This window comes from Symsagittifera roscoffensis, chromosome 8 (genome assembly GCF_963678635.1).
Source record: "Symsagittifera roscoffensis chromosome 8, txSymRosc1.1, whole genome shotgun sequence".
Classification (NCBI taxonomy): domain Eukaryota; kingdom Metazoa; phylum Xenacoelomorpha; order Acoela; family Convolutidae; genus Symsagittifera; species Symsagittifera roscoffensis.
This window is the reverse complement of record NC_087069.1, coordinates 25,985,698-26,001,515: the sequence shown is the minus strand read 5'-3', so window position 1 is coordinate 26,001,515 and position 15,818 is coordinate 25,985,698. Positions and strand designations below refer to the sequence as shown.

General features: G+C 37.4%; 1 protein-coding gene across 3 annotated transcripts in view; it reads right to left on the bottom strand.

The window, feature by feature from the left end:
* Positions 1 to 619: 619 nt before the first annotated feature.
* Positions 620 to 15,818, bottom strand: part of LOC134853411 (serine/arginine repetitive matrix protein 1-like) — a 458,950-nt gene continuing 443,751 nt past the window's right edge. The window contains exons 2-9 of one of the 3 annotated variants that reach the window (XM_063869406.1): positions 15,309 to 15,431; positions 11,507 to 11,632; positions 10,493 to 10,713; positions 6,132 to 6,299; positions 5,640 to 5,824; positions 4,436 to 4,813; positions 3,642 to 4,244; positions 620 to 2,791 (exon numbers count right to left, since the gene is read on the bottom strand). In XM_063869406.1, coding sequence (XP_063725476.1) covers positions 900 to 2,791; positions 3,642 to 4,244; positions 4,436 to 4,813; positions 5,640 to 5,824; positions 6,132 to 6,299; positions 10,493 to 10,713; positions 11,507 to 11,632; positions 15,309 to 15,422 — 3,687 coding nt within the window. In that variant the 5' untranslated portion in view covers positions 15,423 to 15,431 and the 3' untranslated portion in view covers positions 620 to 899. The remainder of the gene's footprint in view (positions 2,792 to 3,641; positions 4,245 to 4,435; positions 4,814 to 5,639; positions 5,825 to 6,131; positions 6,300 to 10,492; positions 10,714 to 11,506; positions 11,633 to 15,308; positions 15,432 to 15,818) is intronic. The other 2 variants (XM_063869407.1, XM_063869408.1) reach the window with 2 other exon arrangements.

Sequence of the window (15,818 nt, the reverse complement as noted above, 5' to 3'; positions counted from 1 at the left end):
TCAAATTAAGATCACAAATCCATAAAAAAACATAGCCATCAGACAGTTGCAAAAGTTGCCATGAACTCACGCAATGATTTAGCTATTATGGTGGCGCTATAGTTTGATGCGGATAATAATGGGAAATACCGAAAGCTTCGCCTTTCGAGTTGAAAAAACAGCAGCCCAACTATTATATATTTTCACCTCGCTTGGAAATTAAACCCGTTGGAAACTAGAAGTCATTCAAGTTTTTTCGAGCCATTTTGAAAAAGATTCAAAAGTCAAATGATGAAAAACCCAATTTGAGCCCGAGGTAAATTTTTGCTGAAAAAAAGACAAATAATCACGTTTACATAGAATCGAGCAGTACAATTCGAGTGCTTTCTCAAAACAATTTGAAGTATTTGATTTTCGAGCTCAGGGAAGTTTTTGAAGTTCTCGTGCTTTTCTGACTGTGGTCGGAAAATTTCTTACTTGATTGTACAACCGGATATGTTTGTTAACCTCATATCCAAATATGGATGTCTCAAATTAGTACAAAGGGTCTGCAGAGGTCGACTCCCTGAGGGAGGGGACCACCGTCCCCCCCCCCCCCTCCTACCCCTAAACCCACCCCTGCCTCAGATGTTATAAAATGTGCTAACACAACACATAAATTCAACAATATAATAGCGCGAGATAAATTATAAATCAGCAACACTTGAATGCAACTTTGAAGCTCCAGATGTATCAAACTATTCCAAACAGAAGCTTCAGCGAACATAAAATCAAAACCAATTTCATTAAAAGCAGTTCATGATGCAGATTATTGCTATTATTTAGACAGTTCATAAATTGAAGCTTGATTAGAATAATCTGTTTCTTCTTTCTGAAGCTTTGTTGCGATTTTTTTCTTTTAGAGGTCGAATTGCACAAAATCAACTGTGGATTGTCTTCAAAGCTTTATGTCGCAAAGATTCTATTTCTTGTTCTGATGACGAACTTGAAGAGTCGTCTGATTCGGATTTCTTCTGAGGAACTTTTGCTTTTCCTTGTTTTTTTGAAACTATTTCCTGTTTACGAGACTTTTTCACCGGAGACGCTGGTCTTCCATCCCGTTTCTTTTCCGGTTTTTTCTCACTTTCAGAGTCGCTTTCAGATGAAGATTCATCGCTTGGAGATCTTCTATTAGCTTTTTTCTTTTCAAGAATGGGAGATTTTGAGCCTTTTCTACATTTAACTTCGCCTTTGATCGGTTTTTTAGCAGGTGACGGAGATTTATTGCGTTTTGGCGATTTTTTTCTCTCGATTCTTTTGGGAGGCATTTTTTCAGCATTTTCGTCTGAATCCTCTGAACCGCTAGCAGACTCGGAAGGTTTTCGTCTTTCAGTTCTTTTTGGCGCTTCTGGACTTTCTCGTTTCACTTTTCGGCTTTCTTTCGACATTGTCGACGACCCGTGTCTTGGTAGCTCTCGAGAATTCCTGTCAATAATTTGGCGGTTTCGTTTCTCAATTCGATCATCTTCGCTGTCTGAACCACGACGACCCGATTTCTGTGGAACCCTTTCGACGTCTTCTCTGATTCTCTTTGGATCCCTGGATGACCTTACTTCGCTTTCAGGAGTCCGGGGTCTTCGCCGACGACCGTCCCTTGATTCACGGGGCTCGTCTGTTTCTGAGTGAGATGCGGAATCATCTCTTCCATGACGTCTACCCTTATTTGAAGCACGTTCTCTTTCTTCTGCTTCGTTTTTACGAATTCTCTCACGTTCTTCGTGACGTGCTTTTTCAAGTTCACGCTTACGCCTCGATTCATTGCGTTCTACAGACGAATCCGCGCTTTCGCTCCTTCTCTCACGTCTTTCGTCTCGACGATCAATATTTTCATCCCTTCTTGGTCTTCGATTTTCCGCAGAGTGATTGGAACTTTCCCGTCTATATCTTCTTAAAGACTCTTGAGATCGATCTGGACTTCTCTCACTTCTAGGTCTCTCCTGTCGTTCCGAATTCGGTCTTCGCGAAGAATCATCGCGCGAATATTCACCTCGATCACTTCGTTGGCGACTCGAACTCGACTCCGCTTCGGGCACTCGACGACGCTCCTCGTCCCGGGTCCTCTCGGCTCGCCTCGGAACACCTTCAACGCGGTCTTCGTTAGAAGTCTCACGACGTCGTCGACGTTCGTCAACTCGGGTTCGCTCCTCTGCAACTTCAATTCGTCTCTCGGGTTCAACAACAGGTCGCCGGTTGTCGCGTCTCGGAGGCGGACTAGCACTTTCGGAAGACTCTCGTTTTTGCTGAACCGGTGCCACAACAGCCATTGGTCGACCTTTATGGTCAACTTTTTTCGGTAGAGAGCTTTTCGGTGACTCCCTTGACTTGACTTTAATTTCGACTCGCTTCTCATCATCGCTTGAATCTTCATTACCTTCTGCTTTCCCTGCTCGTAATTCCTCTCGGCTTTCAGATGGACTTCTTTCAACTGTTCTTTTAATCGTTTTCATATCTTTCACATACTTCTTATCTGGAGAAATTGAATCTTCGCCTCTCGATCTTCCGCTGTTTCGATCTCTCGATGATGACTCTTTTGATTGTCGATTACTTCTGCTATGATCGCTTGTGGATGGTCTTCTTTTCAGCTCTGTTTGGCCTCGTTCAGTATCTGAAGTTGAATCTTGAAGTCTTCTACGTTGCTCTGGCCTCGGATCTGGTTTGGCTTGTTCAGCAGGTCTCTTAAATTTGTCTCCTTCTTCTGTAACAACCGGTGGTGGTTCTTCGTCTGAAGCGGAATCCTTTGCTTGGATTATTGCGAGACTTTCTTGACTGCTTCCTGAAACAGCAATGCTTCGATCCAATTGTGATTTTATTTTCAAACTTTTTTCATGTTTACAGTCAAAATATTTCATCAAATGGCGATATCAAACAGCAAAGTTTTCAAAAACTTGTAGCTATTGTCCATTTCAGAACTCCGAAAATGCAAAAAAAAAATGAGGTGAACTTGAGGAACCCGTCCCGACTTAAAGCGACAACTCCCATAATTCTATAACAAAAAGAAGAAAAAAAAACGCATTCAGAAACCTTATCCCTCAGCCAACGTTTTAAGCACGCACGACACTTAGTTAGCCAAAAATAAAACCCGTTGTCCATATATGTTTTATCATGAGGACAATGAAACAGATGTTTGCGTTGTTGTTGATGATTGTCCGGATGATTCGCTAGCTACCTGATGATGACGATGAAGAGGAAAGAACATTCATGGGACCCCAGAACACGTGATCAAGGTACTCTGCAATTTTTAACAGAGCAAAAAAACTCCTCGATAACTTTACTTTCAGTGCAGAGCAATTTAATTATTCATACAACTGGCCTTTTTAAAAACGTTTTTATTGCTTCAAAAACGATCTTTTATTGCCCCCCCCCGCCCAGCCTAGTAACAAAAATACTTTTCTACTACTCATGAGTTTACTAATGGGGAGGGGCTATAATTTATTGGGTGGCTACAACGGGAAAGTATTTTTTCTCTTAAAAAAATGTTGACTCGAGACAGATATAGATCAGAATTTAACACCCCGGAAATTACAGGCAATTCAATGCTTAAGTTTTGATTTCGAAAAAGTGAACAATATCTTTGTTGGTTTTAAACATTTGTTTTTAAGACAGTAGAAAGTGAAAATGCTGACCGATTTCTTCTTTTCTAATCTGACGCATCAGCTCCGCCTTTTTCGCCTCCAAAGCTCGCGACTCATCGTCAGACTTCTTCTTACTCCTTTTCTCCTCTCGTTTCTCTGGACTCTGTCGACCTCTCAGTTGTTTCTCAGAGTCCCGCTTTCTTGAATTTATCACAGCTTCTTTCTCTTTCTCCGTTTCTGAATTATTGTCACTACTAGAGTCTCGTTGCTTTTTAGGTTTATTTCTCGGTGGAACTTTTTCATTCTTCTTGACATTATTTTTTCGTTTCTTTCCATCCTCGTTCGACGAAGATCCTTCAGAGCTGTCCGAGCTCCCTTCTCTAGGTTTCTCTTTCGGCTTCTGCTGTTTCTTTTCCGCTATCTCTCTCCTCATTCGTTCATTAATTGGCGACGTTTCGGATTCCGAATCTTTGTCTCGTTTTTTCTTCTGACGTTCACGATTGTCTTTAGAAGTTGTCGACTGAGGTTGTCTGGTGGATTGCACTGGCGAATCGTTTCTCGTGGGTGGTTTGCGTCGACTGTCGTCTCGTGACTTAGATCTGCTCCTCCGACGGCTATCGTGTCTGACCGGATCGCTCCATTTAGATTTTACTTCTACATAAAAAGGTAAAAGCTTTAAATCCGTTCAATAATACATTAATTTATCTTTTAGATCACAAATTTCAGCTTAAATTTAACAAATTTTCAAAGTCAATTTATCAAGGACGAGTTCCACAATAATCTTAATAGCTAGTGCATCAAAAGTTTTACAATATGGAATTATATTTTCTAATAAATTGTGTCACCTTTACCTCGACGCGGACTCCTTGATTCACTCCGCCGCCTCTCACGTCGTTCGGGTGGTGAATGATTCCTTCTCGGTGGGGGCGAAACATCATCTCGGCGACCATCACGTCTCGGCGGCGATCGCCTTGACCTGGGATTCTCTTCGGGACTTCGACGACTGCCGCCGCCTCTGCGTTCTCGTGGTGATGGCGAACGTCGGTACGCTCCTCGGCGATTGTCGCTCGGGCGGTCACGACTATCTTCTCGTCTTCGCCGCGTCGGAGGACTACGAGAGCGACTCGGACTTCTTCGCTTGCGAGCTGGAGGAGATCGACTTCGCGAGTTCCGACGATTGCGCTTCGAAGGTGTCGGCGATCTGGACTTTTCTCGCTCACTTTCTAAAAAATGCAAATCCCGATACCGAATGACCCAGACAACGTCTACAATAGAGCTACTTATTGAACAGAAATATAATATAACCCCAAAGCTGAAGCGAACAACAATTTTACCAGATTCTATAATTCCGGAACTTTCGCCTGAAACGACAAACTTCTTTCATGTAAACTCCACTTCATAAACTCATGTTTTTGTTCTACATCCTTACTGCCAGCTCCAAGTAAATGGAATGCATCGTTTATTTTTTTGTATCACTTGCGATACATAACTTTTAAAAAGTCAATACTTCATTCAAGAAAATCATTTCTGAAAAGCTGAAACAATTTTCGGAGTGTTTCATTACAGCACTTAAGATAAAAACGTCGAAAAAAAAAACAAAAAAAACCATATCACTCAGAGGATATAATCCTCAAACCATTTAAAACGATGAGAAATATGGGATAGGATTGTGATAACCAATCCATTTATCGTTTCAGAATTTACGCAATGTGAAACGTCAAATTTACAGACTATAACGTTTTTTCAAAACATAGCCTAAGTTTTCATTTACTGTGAAAACAAAAAATGAAGCGTCTGAATTTTATTCAATCTTTACCAAATTTGAGTCTTAATAGCAAAAAAAAGACCAGCTCTTCTCAAAAATAGAATTTATAAACCTTTTTGGGATCCAAAAAACATCCTAGTTCATAGTTTCTTCAGTTTGAGAATGATTGCTCCAAAAACATCAAACTTAGACAAAATGCAAACAAAAAATCATCACGACCTATATAAGACCCAATCACTTAGTTATTTTGCACTTAAAGGAATAAATGAAGTAAGTCTTCCAACCTGAGGACGAAGACCCACTGGAAGATCTCTTCCTGTACTCTCTTCCCTTCCGACTAGATGTGGTAGTCTTGATATCCTCTTTTTCCACACTGTTTCCTTGCCTCGCTTTCTTCTTAGAATGAGATCTGGACTTCGACAGAGGAGACTTCTGCTTGTCACGCCGCTCTTTACTTCTGCTGCGACTCCTGGCACAATGACTAACTTTTAAATTAACCCAAAAATTTCAGTCTCCTCGCAAATTAAGTAAACTGATTTGCTTCGAACATGACTCAGATTTATTTATCTCATTTTCAAATAATGTCTACACGATATAAATGATATCAGACTTTGGATCGACTGCTAATAAAAAAAGAAACCAACCAACGAATGATATCATTTATATCGTGTAGTTACCAATGGAGGTCAAAGATTACAATAACTGAAATGAGATAGATAAATCTTAGTATATTCGAAACAAATCAATGCAAATGAAAAAAGTCCTAACGATCTGACCTGCTAGTGCCTCTGGTGCCTGAAGAAGCTCTGTTGTTGCCCTCAATTGCCCTTCTGATCTTCTCCGCCTCTTCTGCCACAGCCTCTGGCACTTCCTCCCTTTTAGTGCTGTGGTCTGCACTGGTTGAAGTGACTGGCGATGTTCGGTCTCTGTTGGGACGACGGTGGCTAAAACATAGCCAACAGTGCAGATGCATTTTGGAATCCCTCCTTATTTTGATTACAATTTGTGAGAGTTTAAACTGTCAAATTTATCTTAATGTTAAAAATCAATGAAACTGTCAGCGATCAAGAAACTCTTGACGCATTCTCAAATAACAAACGTAAATTCAAGTTGCATAAACACAGAAAAAAATGACGAGTCACAACAACAAAAACTCAAGAAATAGGGTTCGCTTATTATTCAATCATTTTTATGCATAAGACAAAAAAATTTGAGAACTTTTTGAATAGTCAAAACAGTCAGCTTAATTCAATTCTGCACCGCAATTCTGTGATAACAAGTTTTTGATGTTTTTCGGTAGTCGGAAGTTCAACTGTATTCTTTGCTGCTTGCTCAAGAAGGCACCACTCGATAGGCAACTAAGTGGCCTTTTTGGTGTTCTTCCAAGATGGAATGTTTTTTATTGTTATGAATTCGGTAAATAATAATTGAGTCTGTTCCCTTCTGGCACATATAAAAAACATTATAGCTATCAGAGTAATAATCAGTCGTGATTTAGGAAAAAGAAAGTTAACTGCAAACAGACAGACCTGCAAACAGTTTTTTCAGAACTCCAAAATACATTTTTTTTAGTTAACCAGCCAAGGCCTAACCAGGCGGTTAAATATTTAAGTTTAACTACGCTGTGGCTATCTTACAAGAGATTATCTTGTAAATTTCAGCGCACGTGCGATTTGAACCCTGAGTCATTTGATTGCTGGACACCATCGATACCAAAACATCACATCAAATTTTAAAACAAGCTGCAAAATTGAAAATTTCTATTTCAAATACTATCTTTTTATTTAAGGCCAAAATATTGAAAATATTGGTGTCCTTTTGAATCTTAGTCGATCAAAATCCAAACCTTTCATGTCAACAAAATCCAAACCTTTCATGATTCAATGAAAGAAAAAAAAGATATTGCCAAAAAAACTTGACTTAAACTAGAAACATGACACAATAAAAATACCCTTTGTTAACAACACCTAATTGAAACAGTTGTTAGATCAGCGTTGATAACAATTTACAATACTCAACATTAAGAGGCGAAGCTGAAATTCGCACCACTTGCGATACAAAACAAGAAAGCCTCTAAGTCGAAAAAAAAATCGAATATGTCGAAAAACTAGATCTATCAGAATGAATGAAGCTAGGTTTGAAACGAAAAACAAGACAGGACAATAGAATGTAAAACTCAAGAAATAGGGTTCGCTTATTATTCAATCATTTTTATGCATAAGACAAAAAAATTTGAGAACTTTTTGAATAGTCAAAACAGTCAGCTTAATTCAATTCTGCACCGCAATTCTGTGATAACAAGTTTTTGATGTTTTTCGGTAGTCGGAAGTTCAACTGTATTCTTTGCTGCTTGCTCAAGAAGGCACCACTCGATAGGCAACTAAGTGGCCTTTTTGGTGTTCTTCCAAGATGGAATGTTTTTTATTGTTATGAATTCGGTAAATAATAATTGAGTCTGTTCCCTTCTGGCACATATAAAAAACATTATAGCTATCAGAGTAATAATCAGTCGTGATTTAGGAAAAAGAAAGTTAACTGCAAACAGACAGACCTGCAAACAGTTTTTTCAGAACTCCAAAATACATTTTTTTTAGTTAACCAGCCAAGGCCTAACCAGGCGGTTAAATATTTAAGTTTAACTACGCTGTGGCTATCTTACAAGAGATTATCTTGTAAATTTCAGCGCACGTGCGATTTGAACCCTGAGTCATTTGATTGCTGGACACCATCGATACCAAAACATCACATCAAATTTTAAAACAAGCTGCAAAATTGAAAATTTCTATTTCAAATACTATCTTTTTATTTAAGGCCAAAATATTGAAAATATTGGTGTCCTTTTGAATCTTAGTCGATCAAAATCCAAACCTTTCATGTCAACAAAATCCAAACCTTTCATGATTCAATGAAAGAAAAAAAAGATATTGCCAAAAAAACTTGACTTAAACTAGAAACATGACACAATAAAAATACCCTTTGTTAACAACACCTAATTGAAACAGTTGTTAGATCAGCGTTGATAACAATTTACAATACTCAACATTAAGAGGCGAAGCTGAAATTCGCACCACTTGCGATACAAAACAAGAAAGCCTCTAAGTCGAAAAAAAAATCGAATATGTCGAAAAACTAGATCTATCAGAATGAATGAAGCTAGGTTTGAAACGAAAAACAAGACAGGACAATAGAATGTAAAAACCGCATCAAAAGAAAAATTACCAAACGGTAACAAAGCCGAAAACACCTTACAGGAAAACTTCAATCTGAAAAAAAATTCAACGAGACTTGAAAAAAATTTTTAGGTCCCCCTCACCGTCAACACACACCCACACACACACACGCATACACACACACACACAAATTTTACTCGCCCGTCAAATGAAAAAATATGATGCCACTATGCCGATATAAAATAGGCCGAAAGCTATTGAGCCGAAAAAAAACGAAGAGAAAAAAAGCCGAAAAAATTTCAAGACCAATAAAAAGTTATTAAGTCCCCCTCACACTCAAAACACACGCACACATAAAAAAAGTTTTTCACTTGTTGAACGGTGCAATATGCGGCCTCTATGTCGATGTGATATTGGCTGAAACCTATCAAGCCGAAAAAAAGCCTATCAAAAAAATATGAAGTTTTAATAAATCAAGTTGGTAAAATTACAAACGATATTACAAAAAATTCGAACAGGACAGATATGCAAAATCCCACCAAGAACAAAAATATGTGCAGCGGTAAATTGTTTACTAAGAGTCTTTAAGGAAATGAGTCCAGATGAAAAAAGGCCTGCGAACAAAGTTATTTACCGTAAAAAAAGTCTAGTACACGATTGCAAAACCCTTGCTTATATCAAGGGTAAGCAATGACAGCTGGTTTATGTGAAACTAGCACAAAATGTTCCCACCATTCAAAAAAAAACTATGAAATTAATTTTATTTTCAGATAAAAGTCGCGTTTTTGTGCGTGCAATAAGTAGAAAACTAATGGAACATGTAGAACATAGTGAATTAGGCATAATCGAAAACAAAAAATCAAAAACTTTAATTCAAAAGACCTACTCGCTCGTTTTACAAACTCGAAATAAGACTTGAACTCAAAAATTCTAAACTTTTTTATTCTCGACACGGAAAACTTCTTCAAATTTTTAAATGTTGTTCGAATCACATCACAAGAAAGCTTTAAAATGATTTATCACTCAACCCAATCTGATGATTTTTTATGGTAACAGATTTTGCTTTAAAAACAAAATAAACCTGTTCGCTCACTTTTTTTGTTCAGAATTGGACCAAAAACCAAAAATTTCAAAACCGTTTTTCTCCACATTGAAAACTTTTTTGAAAACTTTTAAGAGTCGTTCGATTCACGACTGAAAGGGCTTCACTATGTTACATTATTTGGCGCATTAAGATTATTATGTGTAGTACCTGCTTTTGCGTGGGAAAAAAACTGAAACACCCCCGAAGACAAAGTCTCGCCTTTTTTGATAGCCGGAAAAACTATTTGAATAATTCCTTGAAAACTTGGCGATGGTTAAAAAAAATTTGAAACAGAGGCGAAGTTGCACTTCGCATACACAAGCAAAAATATGACCGATAACGCTACTGGGAAAAACTGAATGAGTATAACTTTGAGTCAACAAAATTTCTTAAGCGATGCACGCCAATTATGACGCATTAGCAGTACCAGTCAATTTGAAAAAAAAATTACCAAATAACATGCCACAATTTATAGAGCGGACGCATTTTAAAAAGTATACGAAAAAGTTCAATAAAAACATCCGACCCTGCCCAGGTTTGAACCCTCTTATTTTTTGCGGATCTCCTTTACTACCTCTACGCTACAGATCCATGATACATTGAAACTAAAGTGATGTTTGTAATATAATAGTCTGTAACAATATCGTTAGCATTGGCTACACTTAATAGCTAGTTATTGATCAAAATGACACTTTCAAAATGAACACTAATATTTGCGACTTACGCTGAAAAAAAAAAGAGAAATCACACTATCACACAAGCTTTGCTTGTAAACAACTGAGGGTGAAGTGAGGGTATATATCGAGTGCTTCGATGACCTAAGAATGTTGAAATTTCATTAAAACTGCATATTCCCAACTGCAAATCACCCCTGGATACCAACCGCTGTTCGTCCTGTCTCTTGCTCTCCCTCGCCCTAGTCTCCTCCTTTTCCTTCTCCCTATTTTCAATCTGGGCCTTCTTCGCATCTATGAACTGCTTTGGGATTCCACTCTCACTCTGCTGGGCCGAGATCATTAGACCCCACAACTCCGCCATGAACACAGCCGCATTCCTCCCTCCGAAGAACCCGGTCAGGTTTATCTGGCACTCTTTCGGGTCCACCTAAACCATCATCATCATCATCGTCAGCATCATAACATCTTTATCAACGGAAAATGCCACGCACACTGCTTACTTATTTCAAATTATCTCAAAAACTACTAGCATTTCAGCAAAGGCGTCCCAAATGATCCAGAAAAAATATCCATTGAACTTATTATACCCTGATGAAGAAGGCGACTACAACGTTAAGAATATCTAATTTTTCGGATATAGGGTTTTCCCGAGGAATGAGAAAAACAAACTGGAGAAAAACCGCGCGTTTTGACCAAAAAAACGTCCCTAAATCCGCTACTGGTCTCAATGAAGATCCCACTTGGATGCCATTTTACACTATGAATCTGAGTTACTGAACTTTTTTCTTAAAACTTAAAACTGATTTTTCTTAAAACTTAGAACTTAAACCTGATTTCTTTCTTAGCGCCAAAAGTGAGATAAGAGAGTGTCACCTGAGCATATCATGCACGTTTCTCCTGACAGGTAAAACGAGCTAAATTTTTACCAATACAATTTTTAGAAATAACTGAAAAATTCTTAGCTTTCAAAGTAAGCTTAAAATTGCAGCAAATAAAATAACAAAATAAAAACTTTCAAAATCGGCTGAAAAACTATGCAAAAATCCTGAAGAAAATAGAATTCAGCTTTCATTTCGTGTCAGTAACCGCAAATATCTGTTCCTTGCAAAATCCTGACGTTCTTAGGTGGTCCTCAAAATTGGTGGTCAGCAATCAAAATTTGTACCATTTCAGCTGCTAACCTATTTGACCAAATTTGCATCCAAATTTGATCCACTCACCTTTTCTGATTCCAACAGATTGAAAACAAACTCATCCAGAACATCATCGTCGAATCCCACGATCTCCTTACACCTGGTTGTGATCCAGGGCTTCAACACGTCCACGTTCACTTTGGACATATCGACCTAAACGGACTAATATTACGTTAAGGAATAGTAAATTACAAAATCAAAGGGAGAATAAAAATAGCATAAGAATTGCATTTCTGGAAACATACCAATAGACAGTTGGAAAAGTGTCCATGAACTAAAGGAAACTAAAAAAATGATTACCCATTTTCGAAGAATTTTTAACTTTCGAAGTTCGCGCAGTTTCTATGTGCAATTTGGACTTTCGATATTAAAAAGCATAATTTGATTTCCATTCAGTAAATGAATTTGAATCCAACTAGAGCACAGAGGTGAAGTCTCGAATTAGTAAAAAAAAAGTCTCGAATTAGTAAAAAAAAAGAAGTCTCGAATTAGTAAAAATTCGTCTAGGTGTCGGATTCCATACTGCGACCTACAGATTATGAGAATCACACACTAACTACTCAGCCACGGATGCTTAACCTTTCGCTAACACCAGCGCACATAAAGCAGCGATGTTATGAAATTTCCAATGCCACAGATTGTAGACGGATGCTCAAAAAACGCCATATCTACAAACCACCAAACCGTGAAGCCGAAATTATATCAGAATAACATAATAATTGCATCACAACAGTGACACTCTGTTGTTAAGCTGCGTAATAATTTTTAACTTTCGGCTTGTTAGTATGGTAATCTTATTTTCGGTTTGTTGGTCATTCGGCTTATTGGCCTATCGCCAGATTGTTAGGTTAGAAAAACGAAGGCTCATAGTAATGAACTACGCTCGCAAGCTCGTTAGTGTATTAAATATAAAAGTCAAACATCTAATTACCAAAATTGAACGTGAACAAATCCCGAAAACGAAAAAAATCAACACGACATATATAAGTTTCTTCCCTTCGTTTATTGACATTTACTCATTATGATGCATTAAATCGTTGAAAAAGTGTCAATGAACTCAAGGAAACAGAAAAAAAACTTTACTCGGAATGCTTTTCAAATTTTAGTTTCAAAATGTATATAACATTACAGTTGTTTAAATTTAAAAACATTTCATGTTTGACACTTTTTTATGAAGCTAGCCACATTTGAGAAGTTAGACGACGGGGAACTTTAATTCTTCTGTGAAAACTGAAAATTACGACCCACATTTGAAACTGAAATACAATCACGTTTCTTTTTGTCATTTGCACTTTTGCTTTGGAGAGAACAATTTGCTTTCCATTTGGCCAATGAATTGGCTATTTCCCTTGTCCCGAGAACTAAACAAGACTGCGCATATCAGGGCGAGGCCTTGAATGTTCCGACTACCTTTTAAGGTCTATGGAGCAGTAATAACATGAAAAAATAAATGTAAAAAAATCTCATGAAAAATTAAATGTAAGAAAAAATAATTTCTTTTTTAAATTTGAGATTTTCGCAAAAATCATCCCCACACGCCGTATGAAGTAGAAAGTGATAGATTTCGCTACGAGTAACAAATCAAATATGGCAAGTAAGCTTTTTTCAACCAATTTGGAACGACTTCTAAGACGGATTAACTCTCCGCTTACGCGTTAATAGCGCGAAATTTATCGCTCGTTAATTGTCCCACATTCCCAAAATGGCAATCATTAAACCATTAATGATTCATCAAAGCTCACTAGACAAAATCAAACCGGGCAAACAAAATTTAACAAAACAGAAGCAAAGCGACGCTTCGTATCACTTGCGATACATAGCAAGCGCAGCATTGCAAGCTAGCGAATAAAAAATGAGACGGAAACAACAATTTCAAAAAAAATTTTGGGGAAAGAAAACAATTTCAAAAAAGTCGAAAAACATAACCAGCAGTATTAAATAAATGTTTAGTATTTACTAAGAGGCACCTAAGCGTACAACAAGTGGGTAGACCTCAATTTATCCGAAAACAAAAAAATGCCCGACAAAATTGTTGTCATAAAAAAGTATGAGCAATTAAGTTTTAAAATTTTGAAATCTTGCAACAAATACCACCTAAAAAACACTAATTTTTTGTTTTGAAGCGACACAAAACAAGATAACTAAGCCAATAAGAAATAAGTCGAAACCATTTAGGCCGAATAAAGCTTTTAAGCGAAAAAAAAAATAAAGGAAAACCAAGAAAACCACACAACGAGGGTGTAATAATTTTACAAACGACAGGAGTACACCAAAACACTTGCATATACGACTAAAACTGCTGACATCACAAATGCCCCGCGGTGGCAACTATGCAGACATCACGTAAGCAGTCAAATGAAAATCCGACTGTTAATTTTTTCCGAAAAATAAAAACAATTTCAATCATCCTGAAAAAAACAAGGTCAGGCCGGGATTCTAACCCAGACGTAAGGGTACAAAGGCAATCGCGTCACATCTAGGCCAAGTGAGAAAAGGTCTCGAAATGCTAATATTCACTAACACAGCAACTTGACACTTTATTTAAAATGTGTAAGAAAAGTTGTTTACGGGAAAAACAAGTCTAGTTCCCGATTACAAGACACTTGCTCCCGCAAGTGTAAATAACAAAAACAGATTAACATCGGAAAAAAAATCAGCCATTACACTGGCATTTTGTTTGTCATCAACTTAGAAATCAGCCATTTCAAAAAAGCCCTTAAACATCAGAAAAAACTTAAATTATATAAATTATATTAAAAAAATCAGCAACATTTCTTAGAACGAAATTACTTCCCATATGACCGATTTAGATTATAAGGATTTCGAATGATAGTGGAAAATCTAACACCATAAGCTTTTTAATGGCTTTGGCAACCAACCCTACTAAAATAAGCAGACAAACATTTGTCAGACAATTACTTCTTCTTTCCACGCGATAAATTTTTCATTTGCGAAAAAGCCACAGGTCCTGGCCGGATTCTAACCTTTACCCTTTTTCATTAAGAGCCTAACGTTACCTTCACATTAAGCCGACGTATTTGATACCAGGAACTTGAGATACTAATGAAATAAGCTGAACGAATGATTGAGATATTTTGTTACACTATTTGTTGACCCGAAAAAGGATATGCTGCGATTTGATAACACTTGCTTATCGCAAGCGTAATTAATGCCAAACCACGAAAAAAAAAACAGATTTGAGGAAGACAAAATTTCAGAAAAGTAAGAAAAAAGTACGTTCATGGACACCAAAAAAAATTAGAAAGCTTTTTTATATTAGATTAAGATGACATATAATTCATACATGCTATGACATATAATACATGCTATCTGCAGGTCTAAAATTAGTCCTTTAAACCAGGGGCGAATCGAGGATTTTTTCGAGGGGGGTTGATTTTCGAAAATTTTGTTACCCTTTTTTTTAGTTCGAACAAATTGAGTTTCCGAGCTGTCTCAAAGCACTAAAAAACCCTCTTTCTGCTAATATTTTTGCGCCGCATGCAGACTTTTGAAAAAAATGGCCAAAAAAGGCATTTTCGACAACTTTTGGAAAACTTTACCAAAACATCGCGTTTTTCGGCGCGCACTTCCCCTTAAGAAAAATTTTAAATTTTGGGGTCCGTCAGCCAAAAATGGATATCTCAAAACAGAACAAAGAGGTGACCCTATGGGTAGGCAGGGGGTCAAATCCCTGAGTGGGGTGGGGGCGCCCCCCTAAATTCGCCCCTGATTTATAACAGAAAAAAGCTGTAGGGTTTTTATAGCACATTTGCGCTAAACCATAACACAACTACATTTAGGTTCCGTTTGTTTAAAATAATGCACGTACCTTCTGATCGAGTATCTTGTCAAACTTGAGCTGGTTCTTCAGTTTGGAGTTCTTATTGGCAAATCGACTGTCCTGGTCCGAGTTAGTGCCTCGGAAGAAGCCAGCGTCCGACATCACAAGTCTGAAAAAAAAAACAAATATCAATTTAAACTAACTTCGCGAGGCTGTGATTTCTTATTTTCTTTATTTAAAAAACAAAAATTTGTCTCGAGGCAAAACTTAGATTGAAATAAAACTATTTAGCTATACAAAGCAACTTCTTTGCATAAGCGGAAGACTGATTCGACATGGGAGGTTTCAAGAAATTACTGACCCAAAAAAAAGATTAAATAGAAGGACTGTTATGGATAATGCAATTAATTACACTCCAGAGGCTAATATTTACACAACTATATGGCTTATTTTGTTTCTTTAAATTGCATGTAATTTCAAATAAGACCGTACAACTATTTCTTTCCTAAAATCCTGTCGCTTTCGTTTGAACATAAGTCCATGAGTTCATTTCGAAAT